The following is a 26036-nucleotide window of genomic DNA, read 5'->3' on the forward strand; positions in this document are numbered from 1 at the left end:
AAACACCAAGTGTTATACAAATCCAGAACAACCAGGTACTAACTTTGTTCAGGACTGGGAGACCAAAATTAGGTTAAGCTGCAATAGTGGATAAAAATAAATAATGAAAATATCAGAAAAGACCTCAAATTTGGTTTCTTTAAATTTTGATCTAGAAGATTTCATGCTGAGTGTGCATTAAAACAAACAAACAAAAAACATTTTTTAAACTCAGAAAAACTTGTTTCAAAATATAGCTCTCTGAGCCCTAGTTCAAATGATTCTGAATTAGAATTGGCTGTGGGGTTGGGCAAAAGTATTTTTAACAAGTTCCACTAGTGATTCTGTAGTACTTTCAGGTTTTAGAAACCTCTAATATAGATAATATATTTATGCTTTATATATAATAAAAAGGCTATCCCATTGTATTAAAGTGACATTCATTTTTCTTTTTATTCCTAAACAAAAACAACTTCCTTTCTGAATTCTATCTATATCTAAAAGATACCTAGCTTATAAAAATCATGTATTCATAATTACAGAATTGACAGTATAATACCTATATTTCCCACTGGGAAATATGTTTTTTTTCCATACACAGTATTTTTCAAAACCGAACTCTATGTAAAAGGGCTAGAAAATTCTACTACTATTCATAAAACAAATAATAGATTCCTTGTTTCCATAATAAATGTTTAAGAGAGTTTGTTCCTAATGGAAACTCATTGTTACTGAATAAAAATCTACTTGGGGAGGGAAAAAGTACCTTCATATATAATCTACACTGGGGATGCAAATTGTAGAGAAACAGACACCAAAGGATTTGCATTTAATCAAATCTAAAGCAAGTCATTTCAGAAGCATCATTACTATGTACAGAAGCCTTTCCCATCAGAATCAGGCTGATCTTTCCAGGAGACTGGCTCCCTCGTCAAGGAAAATCCACCATTCACCTGAAATCCTACATTGCCCTTAAGAAGGAAATTTACCAGAATCATCCAGAATGGAAAGTGGTGAGTCAATATCCACTATCTAAAACTTTTTTTTAAAACTTGAGAATCCTAGTGTTTATTTTTGACATCACAAAGCTGTAACAGAAAGCAAAGGACAAGAAGAAATATCCCTAATTCTAGCTAGAGCATGAAAAGCTATCAAAACACAGAACAGAGACCAACAACTTAGAACTCTTGATAATATTTTCACAATTCTGTTCACATTTAATTACTAACTGTTGGATTTATTTTGCTGTATCAAGTACATGAGGTATGTTTTCTGAAAGATCAATTATACTGAACATTATTTTTATAAAATAAGAACCTGGACATTAAAGCATTCTTTTCCAGTATAGCCATTTAGTATATCAGATGTAACAACTTCTAGCAAGTTTTCAACTGTAAGAAAAGTGCAGGAGAAGAATCCACATTTCTAGACAGCTTGAAATATCTTTTATTCATACATCTTGCTTTTAAGATTAAGGATGAAGGACTTTCCATGTACACATGGTAAGGAATAACTATTATTACATGAATTCAAGCTGTATATAGATCTTTCCCAGTTTATTCACTCTGAGGATACAGATATTAGTGTCAACATAATAATATTAGTCTAATATTAGTGTCAAGTTTGTGTTTCAGACACAAAGTTGAGATTTAAAAGTTAGCATTGTAAATGTTAATAAATTATAATAGAAGAAATATTCTTTAAATACTTTGTAAAGTAGCTTGAAAGAAAAATTAATATTTTTTTTAATTCTACAGCTCCTCAAAGACTGATCCCAAAAGATTTTTTAAAAGCCTTAAGAGCATCTGTCTCCTGCAGTACAGAACTGGTTATAAATGGAAGTTTTAAGTTTGGGGATCTAGTTCTGAGGCTTAAAAAGTGCCAGGGGGTGACTACTGGGAGGGGCTCGTGGGTGCCTACCGTAAAAGGTAAACCAAACTTCTACAAAATCCTCACATGTTAACTAATTTAGCTCCACTTCCTTAAAAATTTTAATCTTCACTTCAGAGTAAAATTTCATAAGCAGTATATATAAATTAATATACTGAACATTTCCCGATTAGTTGCTAAACTTGTTTTTCCTTGCGTTCTCCTGGAGGTTTCCCATAATAAACTAGGGTGGTATCACTTCCCCAGACCAGAAGCAGAACCATAGACACTGAGACCTGAGTGGGCAGGGAGGTAGCCCTGTATTCCTACACGGGGATCTGCCTCCTCTTGGGGAGAGGGCTCTTGTCCTGAGCAAGACAGGCTGAGGTTGGTGGGGACCGAGAAGGGTACCCACAGCCCCAGAACTGGCACCTGAGCCAGACTGTGGGCCCACACACTGCGTTGCCACTGGCCTGTCCAAGACCTCACTCTTGGCACTTCCCTGATAAACAGAGAAATGGAACCACTGTGGATGCTGTTCACCAGTAATCCATCATTCAGGATGTTTATTCGGTTCTACTTAAGTGAGAGTGTACCTGTGTTTCATACCATCAGGAACTACGATTGAGAGAGACATCATCTATTATCTTAACTTTACCATTGTCTAATGTTGTAACTCAAAATATGAATTGTCTTCTAAAGTTATGGAATGGTTTTTTGTTTTATCCTCTTTTTGTTTCAAACTCTCTTTTTATTCCCTTACCTTATATAACACACACCTGCTTAGAGACTCTAAAGAATTTAAAAGCAAGAAAATGTATTCCAGAGACTGTCGCCAAAAGGAGTAAAATAAGGTGCTTCAAATGTCATAAATGTATTTTGAAACTAAAAACAATTGAGGAATATCCTACATTTTTAATAACAAGTTGCAGAATGTATGAGTTTGATTTGACAGAAAAAACTTAAATTTTCAGAAACAATATTAAAGCAATAACATCATTAAATTTACTACGGCCCAAGTTCTTCTTCAGAGTGAACAGGAATTAGGAGAAGGCGTGACTGAGACCATTTGCTAAGTATACATAGTCACAATACTAATGCAGAAATTTTTCCCCAAAATTCAAAAGGATACATGGATTCTTATTAACAAATTTGCTTGTGCTTTCTCTCCGGAAACACGTCTTTGTTTTCTCAACAACTCATCTAAATGTATCTAGAGTATTTGAATAAAAACTCTTCAGCATCTCCTGGTTTATACAGGTGTGCATTCTTTAAATAGAACAGTGTACATGGGGGAAAACGTTTGGAAGTAGAAATATTGGCAATATTTTTAAACTCTAAATATCATTCCTCTTTTAAAAAGGAGGATAAGGTAGGTTAAGGAACTTTCAGAATTCCCCAAAACAGGAAGAATAATCTAGGTAATAGGTTTAAAGAATTGCTACAAAGTTCCATGTCTTAATAAGATGTATTTTAATTAACCTTTTTTGTATCACCTCAGAGCCTGGTTTATCCCCATTGTCATTTTTTTACCAGCCATGCTCCAGATGAAACTGATCCCCCCCACATTCTAAAGATCTCCAGCCTTCTTTCTGCGTCCCCATTTTCCTCAGATTCTCTAAGGCATTTTATTTACTCCACAAATAGTTACTCAGCACCTACCAAGTACTCTTGCCTGGAAAATCCCATGGACAGGGGAGCCTGGTAGGCTGCAGTTGATGGGGTCACCAGGAGTCAGACACGACTGAGTGACTTCACTTTCACTTTTCACTTTCATGCCTTGGAGAAGGAAATGGCAACCCAGTCCAGTGTTCTTGCCTGGAGAATCCCAGGGACGGGGGAGCCTGGTGGGCTTCTGTCTATGGCGTAGCACAGAGTCAGACACAATTGAAGTGACTTAGCAGCAGCAGCAGCAGGTGCCAGATACTTGACACCACTGATAATTCCCCTTTCTCTACACTTCCTCTTTCCATCATGCCCCTGTTGCTACCACGCCACAGCCTCACATATCTACATCTCTGCCCTGTCCCCCACCCGCGTCTGCTTTGACCCTCCCCATTCCCTGCCTTCCCCTGGGCATCAGAACTATTACCTTTTCCCAGGGCTTGGATTTCTACTCCTTTTGCTAAAAAGTCTTCTTGAAGAACTTTATTTCCGTAGTTCTAGTTAGCATAGTTTTAGAGCGGTTTCTTAGATATACAATTCTAACCCTGGTCGAGGTTCTCATCTATCCAAAGGGTAATTTCACTTGATTAAGCCACCACAGCCTCAGAGTCAGCATATTCAAAACTGAACTCTTTTTTCCATGTCAGAACCAATCTTCCCTGGCTTCTTGGGTTCTCTTCTTAATCATACTAGTATGTGTCTGTAAATGTGTGTGTGTTGGTGTGTTCTTTTGAAAAAGACCTTTAAGATTCCTTAAACCTGCCCTTTTCTGTTCATTTCCAAAGTTTCTGGCTAGCCTGTCACTGTTTTATCATTTCCCATCCTCTCTGCGTCTTCATCATAACCCATCCTGAGGTGTGCCCTTAGATTAATCTTGCCCCCAGAATTCCAATTCTTTCTAAATATGGTAAAGTCATAGTACTCCCCTATTCAAAAGGATTAGTGGTGTTCACCACCTACAACCTAAAGAATAGACTTTTACAGCCTGATTTTCAAGATATTCAACGTTTCCATTATTCTCAATGAAAAAAAAAAAAAGATACTTTCAACAAATACTTACTGGAGGGCTGCTAATTGCTTTTCCATTACTCTGCCCTGGAGAATTCTGTGAACTGTATAGTCCATGGGGTCACAAAGAGCCTGACACAAATGAGTGACTTTCACTTTACTAAGTGCCAAGTACTGTTCTAGGAATTGGCACTTAAAAAGTTCCAATGACTTAAAACAAGCAAAGATTCCCATCCTTGTGGAACTTACACTTTAGCAAGGAAAAGGAAGACAATTAACAATAAACTTAATAAATAAGGAAAGTACATAGGATATTTAAAAAGTGACAAGTGCCGCATAGAAAAAGTAGAAGAGGGTAATTGCAACTTTAAATATGTTCTCATTGAGAAAATGACATTTGAGCCAAATCTTGAGGGAGACAAGGGCATTTAGTCATATGGGTGATGGAAAGAAGAATATTCCAGATAGAGGGGGCAGCCTCTAATGCAAAGGTCCTAAGGCAGAAGTGGTGTGGTTGATGTGTTTCAGAGACTGTCTGAAGTACATATAGTATCACAAGATGAGATCAGAGGTGTGGGGGTGCAAGTTTATGTTGGGCTATCGTGAGGACCTTGGCTTTTACCCTGAGTAAGATGGAGAGCCATTGTGTGGTTTTGAGAAGAGAACTGAGGCAACTGGAATTTGTTTTAGAAAGAATCACTTTGGCTGCTGTGTTGACTGGGGATGGAGGAAGAATACAAGCAAAGAGATGGGTTGGAAGGCTACTGCAATATCTTTATGACAGATGACAGTCACTTGTACTTGGATATTAGCAGCAGGTGGGGGGGGGGGGCGGGGAGGCACTTCCCTGTGGCTCAGATGGTAAAGAATCTGCCTGCAATGCAGGAGATCTGGGTCCAATCTCTGGATTAGAAAGATCTCCTGGAGAAAGGAATGGCTAACCACACAAGTATTCTTGCCTGGAAAATTCCATGGACAGAGGAGCCTCGTGGGCTTCAGTCCATGGGGTTGCAAAGAGTCAGACACAACTGCGTGACTAACAAACAGATTACCAGTGGAGCTGGAGAAAAATCCACAGATTCTGGTCTATGTCATAGGTGGCACCATCAGAAACTCCTAAAGGATGGATTGTGGAGTATGAGAGAAAAGAGAGGAACCAAGAGTGACTCTATAGCTTCTGGGCAATAAGAATGGAGTTGCCATCAACAGAGATAGGAAGGGGTCTTCCCAGGTGGCACAGTGATGAAGAATCCACCTGCCAATGCAGAATATGCAAGAGATGCAGGCTCGATCCCCGGGTTGCAAAGATCCCCTGGAGTAGGAAATGGCAACCCACTCCAATATTCTGACTTAGAAAATTCCACGGACAGAGGAGCCTAACAGGCTACAGTCCATGGGACTGCAAAGAGTTGGACACGACTGAGCCCAGCACCACCACCATCACTGAGACAGGAAGGTTTCAGATAAGCAAATAGAGAGGGAAGAACAAAGTTCAGAGTTGGGCATGTGGAGTTTGAAATGTCTGCTATACATTTGAAGAAAGATGGACATCGAAGTCTAAAGTCCAAGACAGGTCTGGGCTAGGGGTACCCATCTGAACTTCATCTATATATTGATGGCATTTAAATCTATTAATTCCAATGACCTTAGTTTGTTCCCTTTATTTCCACATGCCTTGCTCTTTCCTGCCTGCCTCTGCCTTTGCTCATGCCAAGTCTAATATACAAGACCTTTCTCCCTCCTCCTAACCTATCCACATCAGTCTGAATCAAGCTGAAGTCCCATCCCTTCCCACAAAGTTTTCATCAACAAACCAAAATACACTCTTCCCCCTCCCTTAATCCCTCACAAGTGAATGTTTATTTCTCTCACTAAAATAAGATGTCTTTGAGGACATCTGTTATAAGTTCTAAATTTATTTTGCATCCCCTGTGGCATATAGCCCAAAATTTTGCACTAAAGTCAGTGCCAACCAGTACATAAGACTGATTTTTTTATGGCAAAACTTCAGAAGTTTTGATCTGTTTGTTTGTCATCTCATGAATTTTATCCCTCTATTAGTCTCCATGTGGTTATTTGTTAAACTTATTTAGAATAGGTATATTTCCTCTAGGCTTTTTGGCATACACATAAAACATAAATAAATAATTTAGATTGAACCCATCAATTAAAAAGCCCTCCCCAAAAAAGTGAAAACAAGACAGTCGGCAAACACACAAAGGATCAGCCTGGACCTCTTCAGCATCCACCCCAAACTTCTCAGACCCAAGTCCCCACCTCCATCAATCAGCCAGACATTCCCCCTTTTTGCTCAGCTAGGAATGCCTAGGTTAGAGCTGGCACCTGCATCCACAGGAAACTTATAATATCCCTACTCATTTGTATATCTTTGGTTCTCAGACTTCAGAGAACATCAAAATCACCCAAAGGGCTTGTTAAAACACAATTGCTGGGCCCACCCCAACAGTTTCTGATTCAGTGTATCTGAAGCAGGACCTGAGAACTTGCATTTTTAACACATTCTTAGCCAGTGCTATTGCTCTTGACCCAAGGTCCACACTTTGAGGATCACTGGTATGTACTCTCGCTTGGACTTTTCTGTCTTGCTTTGACTCCTGTTTTGTTCTCAGTTTTAGTGCTTGAATCACTCTCATATACCAGGCTGCTAGACGGGCACCAGAGGCGTCTTAGTTACGGACCACATGCTCCAGCCACCACCCCGCCCCTGCCCTTCTTTATTCCAGGCTCAAAGGTTGAAAGCCAGCTTGTGCCCTTGACCCCAATTTCTTGCTTCCTCTTGAAGATCTCCTTCCATCATTTTTTCCCTCTTTCCTAAATCTGCAGTCCCTCCCTCTTCCTGTTCAAATTCTCAAATATCTCCTATCCAGGAATTCATTAAATGGATATAAAAACATACACAAACCTCTCTTTGACCCTGTAGTTCTCTCCAATGATCATCCAACCTCTTGTTTCCCTTTCTACTTCAAACTTCAAGAAGTAGTCTCCCTGTCTCCACCTCTGCCTTTGACGTTAGTACCTGGCTTCTGGCGACCTCACCCTCCCAAAACTGATCTTGCTAAGTCAACACCAACCACTGGATGAAAGCAATCGATGTTTTGCGGTGGCTTATCTCCCTGGAAAATTCTTCTGTATCTCATTCTTTTTCTTCTTTCTCAAAATTCCTTCCCTCAAATTCTGTGATGTCTTATTCTCTTGTTGTTGTTTTTGTTGTTGTTCTGGTTCTTCTCTGACCATTTCTTTTGCACTAGGATTCGCTCCATCTCCTCTGACAACTCTTCAAATATGGATATTCCCCAGGCTTCTATCTTTGATCATTTGGTCTACAGCTTCCCAGTGTGTCAGGAATCATCATTGTAGGAGTTCCCAAAATATTGATCCTCCTGAACCCCCCTTCCACCTCCCGCCCCATCCCAACACTCTGGTTGGCTGATTCATGTCAATGTATGGCAAAGAAAAACAAAACAAAACAAAGCAAAACACTACAATATTGTAAAGTAATTAGCCTCCAATTAAAATAAATAATTTTTTTGAAAAAGAAAAATAAAATAAAATTAATGCAGAGGAAAAAAAAAAAATATTGATCCTCTCAGCTGTTGGGAGAAGCCTGGCCTATTTATCCCAATATGCCTGATGCATATGGTCTCTGTGTGCACCACCGTACATGTCTGCTAAATTGCTTTAGTCGTGTCTGACTGTGACCTGTAGCCCTCCAGGCTCCTCGGGATTCTCCAAGCAGGAATCTTGGCATGGATTGTCATGCCCTTCTCCAGGGGATCTTCCCCACCTAGGGATTGTCTCCTGCATTGGCAGCTGAGTTTTTACCACTAGGGCCACCTGGGAAGCCCGTGCACAATGTGATGGTTCTAATTTGCAAACACTCCAAGAAAGTTAATTGTCTTTCTTGGTTTCATTGCTATGGGCATTATGATGGCTCTGAAGCTTGTATACCCAGGCCAATCCCATGGAGGAAGCCTGGGAATCACCCTTGAATGTTCCCTCCCCTTTCCCTCCTACATCTAAATAATAATTTCCAAAGCTGTCCTCTCCTTGCCCTCCTATCAACCCTCACTCAGACTTCTCTTGGCTGAATTATCCTGGAATCCTGCTGACTGTTCTCCCTGTGGCTCTGTGATTCTTAAATCGGAATCTGCCCTTCATACAGCTGTTAGAAAAGTCATCTCAAATGCAAATCTAACCGCACTACCCCCATACTCAGAAGCCTCCAATGGCTCACTGCTGACAGGATAAAGTCCAAACTCCTTTACCCACAAGAAACTTCATGACTGAGGCCCATTCATTTCCTTTCCCCAGCCTCATTTTCTCCCTCCTTCTGGTCTTGCCTCCAGGCCTTTGTCCTGCTGCCCTCCACACCTGGATCGTTCTTGCCCATTTATCATCATACCCACCTCTTACCTCTGCTATCACCTTGCCTTCCCTAAATCCGTCCCCACACTCATGAAGAATTGACACGCTCTGTTTTTCTGAGTGTTCTGTTCATGCATACTTCTGTACTTGTACCTAGCACATTTGCCTTATAATTGAGTATTTCTTGCCTCCCACAAGGTAGCATGTTCTTTTGTATTCCCACCTCTAACACAATGCCTGACACATAAAAAATACTCAATAAATTATTGATGAATAAATGTACCCTTAGAGTTTTCCCTCAAAATAAGGCCTCAGACACAATGCTAAGAGCAATACTTAGATTTCTTTGGAACAAACATAAAATCCTTAAGCTTTCAATTTGAGGCTGATTTGAAAGAGATACTCCAAGCCTCTTTAATTAAAAGATATATAGACCAAATCCTGTCAAAATAAGACCCAAAGGATCAGTTAAATAACTTTGTTTTGCCGAAATCAGATTGCATGTGAACTTTATTTGAATTGAATGATAAACTGTCTTAGAACCTAGTTTTTGTTGTTGTTGTTGTTTTTGTCTCCCTCATTGTGTACAGACATTTCATATTTACTTTGGTACTTTTTGTAACATTTTCATATGCATATCTTATAAAAGTTTGCAGTCAGTTTTAGAGAGATTATTATACCCATTATACAGATTGAAAAAAACAGGACTGAGAAATTGTAATTTTCCCAAGTCAGTGGCTCATATGAAGTCAGCAAGCACTGATCGCCACGCCAGCAGCCTCTTTCACCCAACAGTCCACTCTACCTCTCATGTTGGTTTGGATTTCTTCGTAATAAGATTTGACTCATAAGTCAATCCTAGACTAGAGAAGACTGTTGGTCCTATGCCGTACAGACTAATGCTGAGTTCTGTGCCAGCTGAAAGTGCTGGTAAGCCAGCAACACCTCAACTAAAATTAATTGAAACCAACCAACCTACTATAGAACAAGGAGTTCAGAGAGGGAAAACATCTTATAATTCCTGTAGTTCAACTGCTAAATCAGTGCTTAAATGCTTTCTGTAACACTCCGGACAAAAGGTGTTTCTGTCCCTGCCTGACCATCCTCAGTGACAATGAAGTCACTGCTTATAGCAGCAGCGGTGCCAATTTCAGAACATCGGGGGAATATTTTTGTCTATTGTCTGCTATCTCTCTGTCATTTTGTCGCAGTGAAAAGCGAAGATTTTTTTCAGTAATTAGAGCTACAATATGACCTAAATCTGGATGCTAGCTCAGTTGTTTACTAGCAGCTATGAAGCCTTTCAAATAACTTAGCCCCAGACCTCAGTTTCTTCATCTGTGAAGTGAATCAAATGAAATAACACACGTAGCCTTGTATTTAATTTCAGAAGTTAAAAATACATTAAGTAGGGGACTTCCCTGGTTGTCCAGTGGCTAAAGCTCCACACTTCCTATGCAGGTGAGCCTAGGTTCGATCACTGATCAAGGAAGTAGATCCCACAGGCTACAACTAAGTCTAGTTGCAACTAAATAAATAAATAAATTTTTAAAAATACATTAAGGATTAGTGCAGTGAAGAGATTAAAAATAACTTCCTTCTTTAGAACATTATCTTCTTAAAACAATTCAGTTGACCTGTTCACCCACATCAGGTAGGAAGATGATGCCGCAAGAATGTCACTCTATAATCTGAATCATGCAAATCCAACTTCTGCATCGTATCCTAAGCACTATTTCAAGTTGCATGCAGTCCTTGATCTTGTAATTAAAGCATAAATTATAATCTTTCAGGAGTAAATCTCGGCAAATCAAAAATACAGAAAAGAGGACACTTTGAGGAGCTGTTGTGTAAAGGAAGGAGAAGTCTTTCTTTCACTTAAGCAAATCTTGGACCAGTTTCTGTCAAAGAGCAGGCAATAGGACTAAATGACCTCTGTTGAAACCACTTCAAATTCAAGTCTACCATTCTAATAAGAAAATAACATCACAAAAATTAGCCCTTGAATACATCCCTAGAGAAGTTAACCTAATTATACCATCTACATTTGATTCTTACTATTGAATTTGCTTAAGTCCCAGGAGACTACAGCAAACGAGTTTATCAAGGAGTGAGAGTGAAGCACACAGTCAAAGACCTACTGGCAGAAAAACGATCCAGGCAGACAAGTAACTCAAGATTTAATGTAAGTCTCAGTTAAATACATTCTAAAGTCTTTGGGAACTAAGTCCTCTATTAAGGTTAGTTATCTCCCCTCCTTTTTATCTTCACACCAGTCTCTCACCTCTCGAGTCTGATATTCTCCATAGCAAGTGTTAGCCAGGGTTTCCCTGGTGGCGCAGAAGGTAAAGAATCTGCCTATAAAGCAGGTGACCTGGGTTTGATCCCTGGATCAGGAAGATCCGCTGGAAAAGGGAATGACTGCCCACTCCAGTATTCTTGTCTGGAAAATTCCATGGACAGAGGAGCCTGGTGGGCTACAGTCCATGGGGTCTCCATTGAACTGGCACACACACTATATAATTACTATTATTAGCATTATGGCACATCTGTCCATCTATGAGCAAGGAATCCAAGAGCTCTATGAGTTTATAGGTTGCCCACTTCAGCTCATGGACATGAAAGGATGAGGTATCCTGACATTTCCATTTACCCGAGTCAGAAACTAGCAAAGGTTCATTTGGTAGAAATAATGCTGACCTTCACCCACATCAGGGGAAATTACGCATTCGTGTCCAACTCTGTGACTTCATGGACTGTAGCCTGCCAGGTTCCTCCATCCACGGGATTTTACAGGCAAAAAGACTGGAGTGAGCTGCCATTTCCTTCTCCAGGGGATCTTCCTGACCCAGGGATTGAACCCAGGTCTCCCACACTGCAGGCAGACCTTCACCCCCATGTTATTCTAAATCTGATACTGGCAACTGATGAACAAACAACTTCTCTGTAACATGCAAAATCAGATTTTAAAATCCTGGTAGGAGTTGTCTTAAGTCTAAAATCTCTGCCTGTCACCCTTGTCTTCATAAATAGCTCCGCTCTGTACCTAAAATGTTTAAGTAGTTACACCCAAATCTCCAACAATGATTCTTGAATGGAGATAGCAGTTGGCTATCAGGCTGGGTATATAATCACTCACCTTATTGGGTGAAACATAACAACATGAATATCAGACATCCCCCAGGGCATTGCTGGGGTCAGGACATGGGAACAGATGACCAAGAATAAAGGAGGGGCCACATACAGCACCAAGCACAGGAGCTGGGACGCAGTGCAAACTGGTTCTTCCAGTGTGTTTTGCTCCGAACATCAGCACTAGCTTCAACACTGCTGCAGAGTCAAACTTCTGGGACATGTTTCAAGTGAACTGACTCCAGATTCAATTTCCTGCCATCTAAGAACCCCTTTTATTTTGGGGTCTTCATTTCTTTGGAACCTCCTCTTATCTTCTAGTTCAACAAATGGAGCTAAACAGATAAACAGAAATCTGAATAATTGGCTTCTTGTCTGCTCCTAGTACAATGTTTCTTCTAGAACTTCCTCAGGATCGTCTGGGACGTGAGTTAAAAGCGTCCCTATGGATCAAGTCTCTTGAGAGAGAGAGAGAATTCAGAGTCTACTCTGAGTGAACCACAGCTGCATGGATGCAATATGGAGTGATTGGCCACCACTACCGCTAGGACTGTGAAACTTGCTTAAGTTTCAGGTGTGCGGTCAGTTGGGAAGATAAGAGTAAAATGAGCACGATGCCATAGACAAGGAGCTGATAGTGTGTCTACCCCGTGTGAGTCAGGGCATAACTCCCTCCTCGACATCGTCGTGGATACACACACACACAATGATAAGGCGCTGTACCAGACCGAATTATATAATAAGACAAAGAGGTTCCTATTCAAATGGTGGAAGTAAATATATTTTTATTTTAAAATTCCCTAACATGATTTTTTAAGCTCTGTGACTGTGTTTTCTTCATTTTTTTTGATGTGTTAGCTTTTTTAAAAGACATAACAATATAAACAATAATAAGTCATATTATATTGTAATTTTAAAATGCAGACTCCTTGTCTTTATACCATGTCTACGAACATAGAGTTATTAAAGGGCTGGGGCCAGGAAATGGTCATTTTTAACAAACTCCTTGAGTGATTTCTTTGCACATCACAGTATAAGAACTTCACAGCAGAGCAAAGAGCAACTATCAAACCCCCTCCCCCCAGCCAAGTTTCTTATCTCTACCCAGATAAGAATTTGCTGAGCTATTGCAACTGGCCCAGTGACACTGTGAATGTTATACAGAAGTGGGTATGGGAACCATGTGATACATGGTCTCTGCCATTAAACATCAAATCACCTGGTGGAAAGGAAAAATGCTTATATATTTAAACAATGTAAGACCATATAGCCAAGCACTACACTGAATGCTCAAGACAAAAGATCAGGCAGCATTGCCACGTGATATGTATACTGGGACACTATTTACATAAGCACAGTTTAAAGTGCACTTCCTGTGTATTATCTCATTTGACAGACACACTAGCCCTGAGAGACTGATATTGACGTGGTTTTCCATTTTATAGCTGAAGAAGTTAAGGACAAAAGAAGGGAAGGGATTATTTGCAGGTTACAGTTAATAAGTAGCAAGTCTTCTGATACTCAATTCCACACCATTTTTAAAGGGAAAAACCAATGTGGACTGGAGTAGAATCATCTCTGATTCATGCAGGTTTCACCCGTTTGGACTGTCATCCCAAAATACCAAAGATGAGCTGGAGTAGCTTGTGTGCATATGTACTCAGTTCTGTCCAACTCTTTAGAACCCCATGGACTGTAGCCCACCAGGCTCTTCTGCCCAGGAGATTTTTCAGACAAGACTACTGGAGTGGGTTGCCATTTCCTCCTCCAGGAGATCTTCCTGACCCAAGGATTGAACCCGAATCTCCTGTGTCTCCTCATTGCAGGTAAAGTCTTTACCAGTGAACCACCTGGGAAGCCAAGCTTATGAACAGAAAACACTTCTCATAGTTCTGGAGAAGGGAGGTCCAAGTTTTGGCTGCAGCAGGGTCAGGCTCTGGTGAAGGCCCTTTCCCTTTTCCAGGTTGCAGACTTCTCGTTGTGTCCTCACTTGGTGGAAGAGCACAGGGAGTACTTTAGAGCCCTTTTATAAGGGCACTAATCCCATTCATAAGAGCTCCACCCTCATGACCCAGTCGCTTCCCAAAGGCCCCACCTGTAATATAATACAATCACATGGGACCTTAGGAGTTCAAAGCGAGTTTGGGGAGGACACGAACATTCAGACCACAGCACATGCAAAGGAAATCAAAGCATAAGAGAATATATCATACAGAAAGGACTGGAAAGGGGCAAAAACAGCTCTGACTCTGGTCATTCTTCTCAAGCATCAGGTACACAGGCAGTATGAACTCAGCCCTAATTTCCTGTTGTCATATATTACTCGGTGTCTCACTGCTAGTAACTTACTCTCGTCTTCATTTCAAAGATATTTTAAATGTGGATAATTAAATGCACACAGTTCTAATATTTGACTATTTGGACTTTAGGTATCTCCATGAATTGATTTTGCCATCTACTTGCTCACGTTTCATCTCAACCACTCTTCCAAAATATCTGTATATTCCAAGAAAGATAGCATAATAATTAATCACCGACTGTTAACTTTTTCTGTCCCTGTGGTAAACACAACTCAATGAGCAGGAAACATGGAGAATCACATTACTGAGAGCACCTCCGGGGCTCTGATGGCTTGAGTAATACTGACACTTCATCCTTTTTCATCCCAATTCACTAGGTGACAATGAGGCTGATATCTTAGATAAGTTCAGATAGGAAAGTCATCCTAACACGTGTTCAAAATTTGCTACTGATAATGTGGGTAATAACCAGTCAAAGGTTAACTTGAGGAGATTGGAGGCCCTACCATACTGTTTTACCGTAAACATCATCCAAGATCAAAAAAAGGGCTTTGCAGGTGGCACTAGTGGTAAAGAACCCACTTGCCAATGCAGGAGACATAAGAAATGTGGGTTTGATCCCTGACTTGAGAAGATCCCCTGGAGGAGCAACCCACTCCAGTATTCTTGCCTGCAGAACCCCACGGACAGAGGAGCCTGGTGAGCTACAGTCCGTGGGGTCACAAAGAGTCAGATGTAACTGAAGTGACTTAGCACACATGCAGGCCAGAAGACAAAAAGATTCTACAGCAAATCCTGTGGAACCTGTGAATGCTCACTTAAGTGGCAAAATATGTGATTAAGTAGAGGATCTTGAGTGAAGGCACTTACCTTCTTAGGAAAGAGGTGATCCATAAATGCACCCCCATGTGCCCTACAGAAGGGAGATTTGTGAGGAACATACAGAAGAGAAGACACACAGGAGAAGAAGTGGCCCATGACCAAGTAGGCAGAGTTGGGACCACGTGATTACGCAGCAAGGAAGGCAGGCAGACATCAAAGCTGGAGGACCCAGAATGGGCGCTCCCCTCGAGGCCCCGTAGGAAGCAAGCTCCACCAACACCTCGATTTGGACTTCCCAGAGTATGAAAGAATAAATTTTGGTGTTTTTAAGCCACCCAGGCAGTGATAATCTGTTCCAGTAACCCTAGGAAACTGGTACACAGATACGAAAACTGTGTCCCTTAGATAAGTACTCTCTAGGAAGCATCTATTTGATGCCCAAATTGCTGTTCTGCTGTCTATGACAGCCCTAGGATAAGTTAACATGGGTTATGTTGACTCATCTTTACCACAGTTTCTTTCACGAACATCTGTTTTTGATACCATGAAATGTTTTCACATTTTTGCAGTAGGAATCAAAGAGGAAAAAAATCTCTTGCCTCAAAACAGACTTTCACCAAAGATTGAACTTAAAACCACTTCTGTTCATTTTAGCCATAATCCTGTGGTTTCATAACTACTATCATGTATATCTGTTTTTAAGTAATTGCTTCCTTTTTTTTTTCAAATTTTTTCTCGATTACTCCTTACTACACTACTAGATTTTCAACTAGAACACTCAAAATAGGAGCCACTCACTACCTCCTAGCACCAAAAGATGTATATTTAGAATTTTGATGTAAGTTTATATTGCACTGTTTTCAATTACACTATTTCAATGACATTTCATAAAAACTGTTCTTTGAAAAATTTTAACAATATCAACAAATTTCAGTGAACTCTTAGTTATCGTTAGTAAAATTTAAAAGAAGAATCGATAGATGAATGGATAAAGAAACTGTGGTACATATATACAATGGAATAATTCTCAGCCATAAAAATGAGGTGGATGAACCTAGAGACTATTATACAGAATGAAATGCCAGAAAGAGAAAAACAAATATAGTGTATTAATGATGACACCACCCTTATGGCAGAAAGTGAAGAGGAGCTAAAAAGCCTCTTGATGAAAGTGAAAGAGGAGAGTGAAAAAGTTGGCTTAAAGCTCAACGTTCAGAAAACGAAGATCATGGCATCTGGTCCCATCACTTGATGGGAAATAGATGGGGAAACAGTGGAAACAGTGTCAGACTTTATTTTTGGGGGCTCCAAAATCACTGCAGATGGTGACTGCAGCCATGAAATTAAAAGACACTTACTCCTTGGAAGAAAAGTTATGGCCAACCTAGACAGCATGTTAAAAAGCAGAGACATTACTTTGCCGACTAAGGTCCGTCTAGTCAAGGCTATGATTTTTCCTGTGGTCATGTATGGATGTGAGAGTTGGACTGTGAAGAAAGCTGAGCACCGAAGAATTGATGCTTTTGAACTGTGGTGTTGGAGAAGACTCTTGAGAGTCCCTTGGACTGCAAGGAGATCCAACCAGTCCATTCTGAAGGAGATCAACCCTGGGATTTCTTTGGAAGGAATGATGCTAAAGCTGAAACTCCAGTACTTTGGCCACCTCATGCAAAGAGTTGACTCATTGGAAAAGACTCTGATGCTGGGAGGGATTTGGGGCAGGAGGAGAAGGGGACGACAGAGGATGAGATGGCTGGATGGCATCACGGACTCGATGAACGTGAATCTGAGTGAACTCCAGGAGTTAGTGATGGACAGGGAGGCCTGGTGTGCTGCGATTCATGGGGTCACAAAGAGTCAGACATGACTGAGCGACTGAACTGAACTGAACTGAATGCATAAATATGGAATCTGGAAAGATGGCACTGATGAACCTATGTGCAGGGTCAGAATAGAGACGCAGACATAGAGAACAGACTGTGGACACAGTGGGGGAAGGAGAGGGTAGGACGAACTGAGAGAGCAACATGGAAACATATACATTACCATATTTAAATTAGATAGCCAGTGGGGATTTGTTGTATGACGCAGGAAGCTCAAACCTGTGCTCTGTGACAACCCAAAGGGGTAGGATGGGGTGGGAGATGGGAGGGAGATTCATGAGCGTGCGGCTATATGTATACCTATGGCTGATTCATGTTGATATATGCAGAAACCAACACAACATTAAAAATAATTATCCACCAATTGAAAGTTAATCAAATTTTAAAAATACACCTGCCTAAAATAAATAAATAAAACTAAAATAATCAAATATATTTTAAAAAGAAGAGGCAGTAAATCTAATAGCCACAATTTTTCATTTTGTTTTGAAATTCCGTGAACAGTTTGCAGGCTATTGAACTGTCGAATCAATTTTTCCTCAAACTATGATTAGGAGTCATTTAAAATTATTGACTATACAACAGTTCCAAGAGGGGAAAAATTCAAAGCTTGCTAAGTAGGAAATGGAGCTCAGCTTGGAGTTAAAACTGAGTAGTGGAATGGGGGAATATGGTGCAGTATGGGGGGTTAAGAATGGGCTTGGTAATCAGGGTCTGATGTTTACTCTATTTTATTGGTTTATGGACATCCTAGTAGTTATCCTGTTCTGCTCATTCATCAAAACACTATAATGAAGAACAATAAGGAAATAGATAGGAAGGTGATTTTAAGTTAATATTCTACATAAACCAGAGGAGAAACAAATGATGATTCCTGGTGGTTTTTAGAAGACCCAAAATGAGAAAAATGTTAAGGAGCTATATCCCAAGCGAGAAATATATTTGGATTATATATCATATACATACACAAACCAAAATCTATTTCCACTCAACATGATCCTTTTTATATTAAACTCAAGTATCTGCTTTCCAAATAGTAAGCATCAATAGTTACAGTTACTTTCTTTTTCTATATGTTCCTGAATCCTTACACTTAAACTAGCTGCTAAAATCTCTACATCAAGAACATACAGGATAAGGCTACACTGTCAGCTGGATATCTTGGTTAATCACCCTTTCCTGATTATTTTTGGAAGTAAAACACTGTAAACACAAAAAGAAGCATGACAATAGTAGATACTGATGGGAAAAACTGGAAGAACAGAAGGTGAATGGAAGTCATATAATACGTTTATGGCATAGATTCTATGAAAGTGTTTGATCTTCCTTAAGAGGTCGGTGACCTCTAACTGTAGAACAGATGCACATTGTCCAGCTCCATCTGTAACAACTGTCTTTCCATCAGGACTGCTGGTTAGAGATTTGTTTTGTTCTATGCCCAGCTGCTGTTTTGTGGCACCAGTCACACGCACATTTCGGTTACCACCAAATGTAAACATGATGTTCGTATCTGTGATTTGCATTTGAGTTTCTCATGAAGTATTAAAAAATGAAAATAGGCAATTAAAAATTGCATGTTATAGCATCTCAAAGTTTCTTTGATTTCCCTGAAACTTTGGAAAACACATCTGAGACTTCTCTTTGGCACTAAAAAAGAAATTGCTCCCTCCTTGGTCCGTTTGAATCCCCTCCTTCTGGATATCAGTGGTCTCCAGGAATTCCTCTCTCCTCTCTGGGCCTCTGTCCTTGTCAATAAAAGCAGAGTTTCGTTGGTCCTACTTCATATTCAATTTTAATACTCAAACTTTTAACAGTTTATCCCATCCCCTTACTTCTTTACTATTTGTACTTCAAATGTTCCCATCTCACTATGGTTTGAAATATATCTCAATCTGAGAACCAGCTCATATTCCAATTCCAGCATCCTTGAGCTGAAGTTTCAGATCACTGTGTCATCTGAGAAGCCGCAGTGCTTAGATTTGCAGGAGTTTCTCATCAAAGACACAGGCAGCATAGCATGAAGAAGAGTTTGGACTCTGGATCCAGATGACCTGAATGCAAATTCCAGCACTGCCATTTGCCAACTGTATGATGACTGTAAAGGTACTTTAATCTTAGTGTCAAAGGAAGAGAATAATATCTGCCTCCCAAAGTTATTGTAAGTGTTAGATTTAACATGTGTCAAGGGCTTTGCACATAGTATGTGTTCAATCAATGCTAGAGCATTAAATACTTCATCTAATGAACATTAGTATTCAAGTGATATAAGAAATTCACTGAACTGAAGAAATGTACAGTCCAGCTGAGAGAAGGAGTTATGCATGAAATAAGTAATTAAAAATTAAAAGACAGCTTTGGTATCCAAGTGCCAAACACGTGACAGCAACCATCAAGAGAGCAGGACAGAGGTTGCAAAGAGGGCGAGCAAGCCATGGTCAGGGGAGGTGAAAGACTTCTTGGAGGAGCGTGAGCCTTGAGCTAAGCTGGGAGAGAAGAAAACTCAGATGGGCAGTGAGGAGGGGCAGAGTTCAACGGAACACAAGGAGGGGTGACCGTCCACAGGGAGAGGAGAGACTCTGTGATATGCAGTGGGTGCACCCTCTTGGTCCAAATGGTGGAGAAGTGAAGTGGCCTAGTGTGTGACCTTTCAAAATTTAGTTCTAGTCTTGCCTGCAGAGCTCTCCCAGACACTCCCCTCTATGCCCATAGCCTCTGGTTGGCTGGTACATGGGGCATGGCACGTTCTAAGTGCTCAGAAAATGGCAGTTTTTATGGTTTTCCTAGTATCTGGAGCATGGGAGCATTTGATAAATGTTATCTGTCATGTTAGTGTGCTGTGAAAAGGAAGATAGCCATAGGTGGTGGTGAGCTCTGAAGAGCAACCTTGGGAAATAGATACTTCTGTCATCATTACTACAAATTCTAATACTGTATAAATAAATTGGCTGCTAGAAAGGCCAGGGGATGCCTTTTGTAGATTTGAAAAATTGATTCACTGTGAGCAAATGAAACAACAAAACAATGGAAGCAATAGTTAGCAACATCACTTTTATTGTGACTCAGCAACACCAGCAACACCACTCAGTCCTCCCTTATACATGTGCTAGGTCACTTAGCCATGTCCAGCTCTTTGCAACCCCATGAACTGTAGCTTACCAGGCTCCTCTGTCCATGGCAATTCTCCAGGCAAGAATACTGGAGTGAGTTGACATGCCCTCCTGCAGGGAATCTTCCCAACCCAGGGATCAAACCCAAGTCTCCCGCATTGCAGGTGGATTCTTTACCCTCTGAGCCACCAGAGAAGCCCAAGAATACTGGAGTGGGTAGCCTATCCCTTTTCCATGGGATCTTCCCCACCCAGGAATAGAACTCGGTTCTCTTGCATTGCAGACAGATTCATCAGTTGAGCTACCAGGGAAGCCCCCATTATACATGAGGAGACAGCTAAGCTGAAGCTTCAGCTTGATGCATTTCATTAAGATAGTCAACAGCTCCCAACCTGCAGTCCTAAATATCCAAAAACATAACTCGCCTTGAATAACAAATCAAGTGTTATACTTATCCACCACCACCATGGATGACTGTTTTATGAAAACACTGACTTCAAATGGCAGGAAGAAAGAAATAAAAGTCTCAGCATTTTGATTAGGATGTGCTATCTATTTACTGACCTAGCAAGTTACTTTTTTAAGTCTACATTTCCTCAATTACAAAGGATCATATAATCATATGAATGGTACGGGTGGGAGGGGACCAGTACTCATAGTGTTTCTGATGTGTCCCCCTTCTCCCCACTGGGTACAGCTGTTTATCTTTCTGCTTTGCTAGATTTTCCCAACCCCTAAACCTGTTCCACCCTACCTCCAGCCTGATGGGTCTACCCAAAGCCAAGCTGTAATCCCTTCTTTATTCTGAGAAAGATAAATCTCCTTTCTTCTAGTTCAGCTAGAGTGGCAGATTGAGTTTGCAAGGGAAATAGGCAGTAGAAAAATCACATAAGGCACCAGAACAATTACACAGAGTATAAATGTTCTACACTAGCTTAAATATCTAGTCAAAGACTGGCACAGATAGAACAGCTGAGGTGACTTCTGGACCTGAGTCCTCTTCTGTCCTCTCAATTTTCTTTGGGGTAAATAAGAATTCTTAATAATAATAGCTAACATTTCTTCTAGGCTCCAAAGTAAAGACATCACAAGTATTTTCATTTATTCATTTTAGGGTAAATTTCACTTATCAACAAGGAGCACCAATAGCTTTAAGAAGGTGACGCTCATATCTATTTTTCAGATGAGGAAACTAAGAATGGGGTAGGAATCAGTGGAGCATAGATTTGAAACCAGGTTTGTTGGACTTCACAGTCTTTGTTTTACCCACCATGTTGCCTTCTTAAGTTTACATTTCTGGCCCAAGGAAGGACGAGCTTTGGGAATAAATAACCACTTTGCTTCGAGTCCTCACTCAGTCCTGAGCTCACCTTCCACACTCCACACAGGCCGTTGGCCCATCATGTCCTTCACTCCTTCTCAGCCACAAGTCTCTCTCCCTGCCTGTCCCTGCAGTGATTCTGTATACCACTCATATGGTGCCACACACGGTCCAAACCAGAGCCAGGACCTCCCTCTCCTTTGACACCCAGACATCTTGGAAGAAACTGGACTTAATTTCCTTCCAGAACCTATCTCTAGCTCCATCCCAGAACCTGCTACCCGAGTGTCATTCCTCTCAGGCTCTGCATGGCACCTGGCCCTCCCTGTAAAAGAGGAAAGCATTTCCAGAGCCAGAGTCCAAGCACACCACACGGACCTCACAGAAGCTTTCTCTTCTTGAGCTCTCTAGGTCTGCCTCAGCCAATCCGTTTCACCCTGACCTCCTCTTCTTGCCTGAAGCTTGCTGCTCTGCTCTGCCTTCAGCTGAAGTCTGATTTTTTTTTCTGAAAGTTGCTGACCTGACCTGAGAGGCTGATAGCACATAACTCGCTCCTGGGACAAGATGTAATATACCACTCTCCCACCCAAGGAGCAGGAGACCCGTCTCAGCTCCTTTCTGAAGGCTGGAAGAGACCCCAGGCTCAGGGAAATGCCGAGCTTACCAGTTCACTCTGGGCATCCACCTCTTAGATGCTCTCCCAACCTACATGGTGTTCCAGCACTCTCTCACAGTTGTGCACACTAAAGAATCATATGCATATGCTGAATAAATAAAATAGCTAGTAATGAAAGGGGAGGCAATTTCCTTCTGCTCTTATCATCTTATGAATATATGGTAAAAGAAGGAAAGAGACAGACTACCAAGAATCTCATTTCCTGGGTGGGTCTTAGAATTCCATGCTAAAGACAGATAGATATAATCAAGATATAATTTCCAAACTTTTCTAAAACTTGGGCAATTTATATATATTGTGCTATTTCTCTTTGATATTCTAATGGTGGTATTAAATAACAATGAAAATTCTAAGTGAAAGGAAGAGGCAGAGTGTAAATGAGCCAACAAACTGATTTGTGCATGTATGCTAAGTCGCTTCAGTCCTGTTTGAGTCTGCATGACCCTAGGGACTGCAGCTCTTAAGGCTCCTCTACTCATGGGGTCTCTAGGCAGGAATATTGGGTTGCCATGCCCACCTATCCTCCTCCATGCTTTAAATATAAATTTAAATTTATAAATTCAAGGAAGACATCACAGCCATTGCAGCCCTCTCTGGACTTGTCAAGTCAAGAACAGAGAACAGGCATATTCTGTTGATTCCATGTTCTGGTCAGAGGCATCTCAAGCTTTGAAGACATATAAGTGCAAATTGGGCTTCCCCGGTGGCTCAGACAGTAAAGAATCCACCTGCAATGCAGGAGACCTGGGTTCAAGCTCAGGATTGGATAGATCCCCTGGAGGAGGGCATGGTAACCCAGTGCAGTATTTTTGCCTGCAGAATCCCCACAGACAGAGGTGCCTGGTGGGCTACAGTCCATGAGGTTGCAAAGAGTCAGACATGACTGAATGACTAAACACAAGTGCCAATTATCTGGACCACTGCTATTACAAGAAATCTTCATGCTCTTCTATGACTTCTAAAAATTTACCATAAAAATTAGTTTTCATCTCTTCAACTCTTATAAACCCATCCTGTAATGTAGTCTGGCTTTTGTAAAAATTTCCTGCTCCCCTGGGCGCAGCAAATGGTCATCAGATGGCCCAGTGTGTATCTTCTTGCTTTGCTAATGTTTTGTTTTTCTTACTTAAAAAAATATATTTTAGAAGTACCTGTTCTTTTCATGTTTGAATATTAAATTCTTAGGGAAAAATATGATCTTTCCTTAAGGAGTACATCTCACTTGCCCTTGTTACTTTTTTCTGAATTGCCAGCAGAAGGATCCATTCATTTGTAATGTTTGCATGGTTATCGATAAAGGGAATCAGTGTCTACCCTGGGAATGCTCCTCCACACCTTTCACTCACTCTCCTAGCACAGTGCGTTGCATATTGCTTGTTAACATTGCCAACCAACCCCTTTCTGAGCCCAGAAAGAATTTAAAAAGAAAGAAAGAAACATTTTCAGAGCAGGCAATGCCCTGTAAATTCAAAACACCAATGTTTGAATATAGAAGTACATATTATATCCCTGGCATTCATTTAAATGAACGTTTTATCTAAAGATTACAAAATGGCCCATTGTCTGACTTTAATTAGCCCACAGTCCTGCCTGTTCGGAGAACTGAACCACATTTCCAGGGCTGTCCATGTTCCCCACCCAACCAGCTGCTCCTTCACAATTGCAGAATTTTTTTTAATAATATTAATAAAGACAAACTTTTTGCAAGCACCTTATTTTTTTTGGCTGTCTTATTGGTTCTGTAGTGGTTGTTTTCAATGTCATGAAATTTAAAATATTTCCGGGTGGTGAATTCTTTTACTCAGCTTGCAAAAGTAATCAAGTTTTTCAGTGAAACAGCCATGGCAAGTCCATCTGGCAGAGCTGAAGTTCTGCACATTTCGTTCTGGCCAAAATGTACAATACCATTTATTAATGTGCATCCCAGTAGCTCCTGTCATTCTAACTTAGCTATCGATCTACATAAATACAAATAGCATTCCAAAGGCACGCCAAGACCCAAGGGTGAAAAAAAATGTGTTTCATTTTGTAACTCAGGCAACAGAAATAACTTTCTCACAGAGGCAGCCTGGACATAATTTTGTGCCAAGCAGGAAAGTTTTAACAGTAAAATTTTAAGAAACTGTCAGAAGTTTGGAATTCTATAACAGTATTACTTTCCAAAGGGCATAACTGTAGACCAGAAGATGTAAGACAGTTGGAACCACAATTTTTTTTTTATTTTGAAATCCACAGTAAAGATATAAGACCTAAACTCTGGTTTTTAATTTTTATTACTAGTTTCAATTACAAAAATAACACATGATAAAATTTCAAACTTAATAAAACAGCATAATTTTTTTTAAGTCTACTGACCTTCCCTGCCTACTTGTTCTACTTCCCAGGGTCATGTGCAATCTTTCAGAATTTCTCTATGACATTTTATTATAAAGAAATTAAGTCGTTGCACCAAGGTAATCAATATCAAAATCTATGTTATGTACATGCACTATTACAAAAATGCATAGTGTTCTCGTGGTGAATTCCCTTCTCCCAAGAGAAAATATAAATAGGTCTCTTTTAGTCTTCATTTTACCTCTCTATGTTTGAAGCATCAGGCAAAGCACTTCATACTATCATGTCTCCATCTTATATCAATTACATAGTCCCTACTGTCACCTGAGATGGTGATATTGGAGATAAGGTGCCCAAAATCAACTCTTTCTTTGTGAGATAAATACTCTATAATCTAGGCTTATAGAAGCAAGGCAAATGTTTTTAAAGATACATATTTCAATATTGCTTCCTCACAAATTCTTACAGGCTTTAGGATTGAACCTATACAAATGACCTCTTAAATCATTTAAGCACATAGGTATTTTTTCCTTTGTAAATAGGGACTTATGAGGGAGACATGCCAGGGCCCTCTTTACACATGGGTATCAACAAGGAGGCTGGCGATAAAGAAAATAAGAGAGAAAGAGCCCTGGGAATTGGTACAACTGGGGCAGGTGGCCAGCAGCCCTTAGCATCCACGGGGCGAGTATCAGCCTTCACCAGGCTCCAAAACAAAGCCAAATAGAGGTGGATATAAATGTCACCTGCTAGCCTCCCCAACTCCGCCCCACCAAGAGCCCATCAGACCTGTATCACGGATCTGGGGAGCTCCAGCAGCCCATACACTCACCACACCAATCATTTCTGACCATCATTTTCAGCCCGATTAAATTTCCTAGAATGCCAGTTTTAATACATCTACACTGCTAATAATCATCTAAAGAACCACTTCCTGTTAGCGGACAAAGTTCAAGTTCCTTCAGCCTGGCTCAAAAAATGCTCTTTATAACCTGGCACTTGCTCCTTCCTCCAGCTTTCCTGTCTGCATATTTTTCCACATCTGTGACTTGCTGTCCACACATTTGAGCCTTTGCTTTGCCTCTCAACGACGAGACCCCTTATCCTATCTGCTTACTGATTTCCAGTCATCCTTCAAAACAGGACTCCTATATCACCTCTGTGATGTGTTCAGTCACCTCCCTCAGGACAGCAGCTCACCGCCACTGCTACCTCATCCTCACCCCAAGCTCCCCTCTCTACGTGCACAACCCAAGCAGGTCTAGTAGAGTCCAGCCTGCGTCACTCACTAGTTCTGTGACCTTGACAGTCTTTACACTGCCTATAAGTTTTCTGATCTGTAATCTAGAGATAATTACTTACAGCAGTCTGTTTCATTGGTTGATGGCAAGGCTTTAATGGAACAATGTGAATCACTTAGCATTATGCAGAGTATATGAAGTACACAAATGTTAATTACTAAAAGTGATGAAACACATACTAAGATATATAAAGTGCATGGCACAGAGTCTGGCATGAAGTAGGTATTCACAAAATGCTAGTCCACATTCTACT

At 40.6% G+C, this 26036-nt stretch overlaps 1 protein-coding gene across 1 annotated transcript in view; it reads left to right on the top strand.

The window, feature by feature from the left end:
* Positions 1 to 982: 982 nt before the first annotated feature.
* Positions 983 to 26036, top strand: part of POU2AF2 (POU class 2 homeobox associating factor 2) — a 40275-nt gene continuing 15221 nt past the window's right edge. The window contains exons 1-2 of the mRNA XM_068988125.1: positions 983 to 992; positions 10983 to 11092. Coding sequence (XP_068844226.1) covers positions 983 to 992; positions 10983 to 11092 — 120 coding nt within the window. The remainder of the gene's footprint in view (positions 993 to 10982; positions 11093 to 26036) is intronic.

The sequence above is a fragment of the Capricornis sumatraensis genome, chromosome 16 (genome assembly GCF_032405125.1).
Source record: "Capricornis sumatraensis isolate serow.1 chromosome 16, serow.2, whole genome shotgun sequence".
NCBI lineage: Eukaryota > Metazoa > Chordata > Mammalia > Artiodactyla > Bovidae > Capricornis > Capricornis sumatraensis.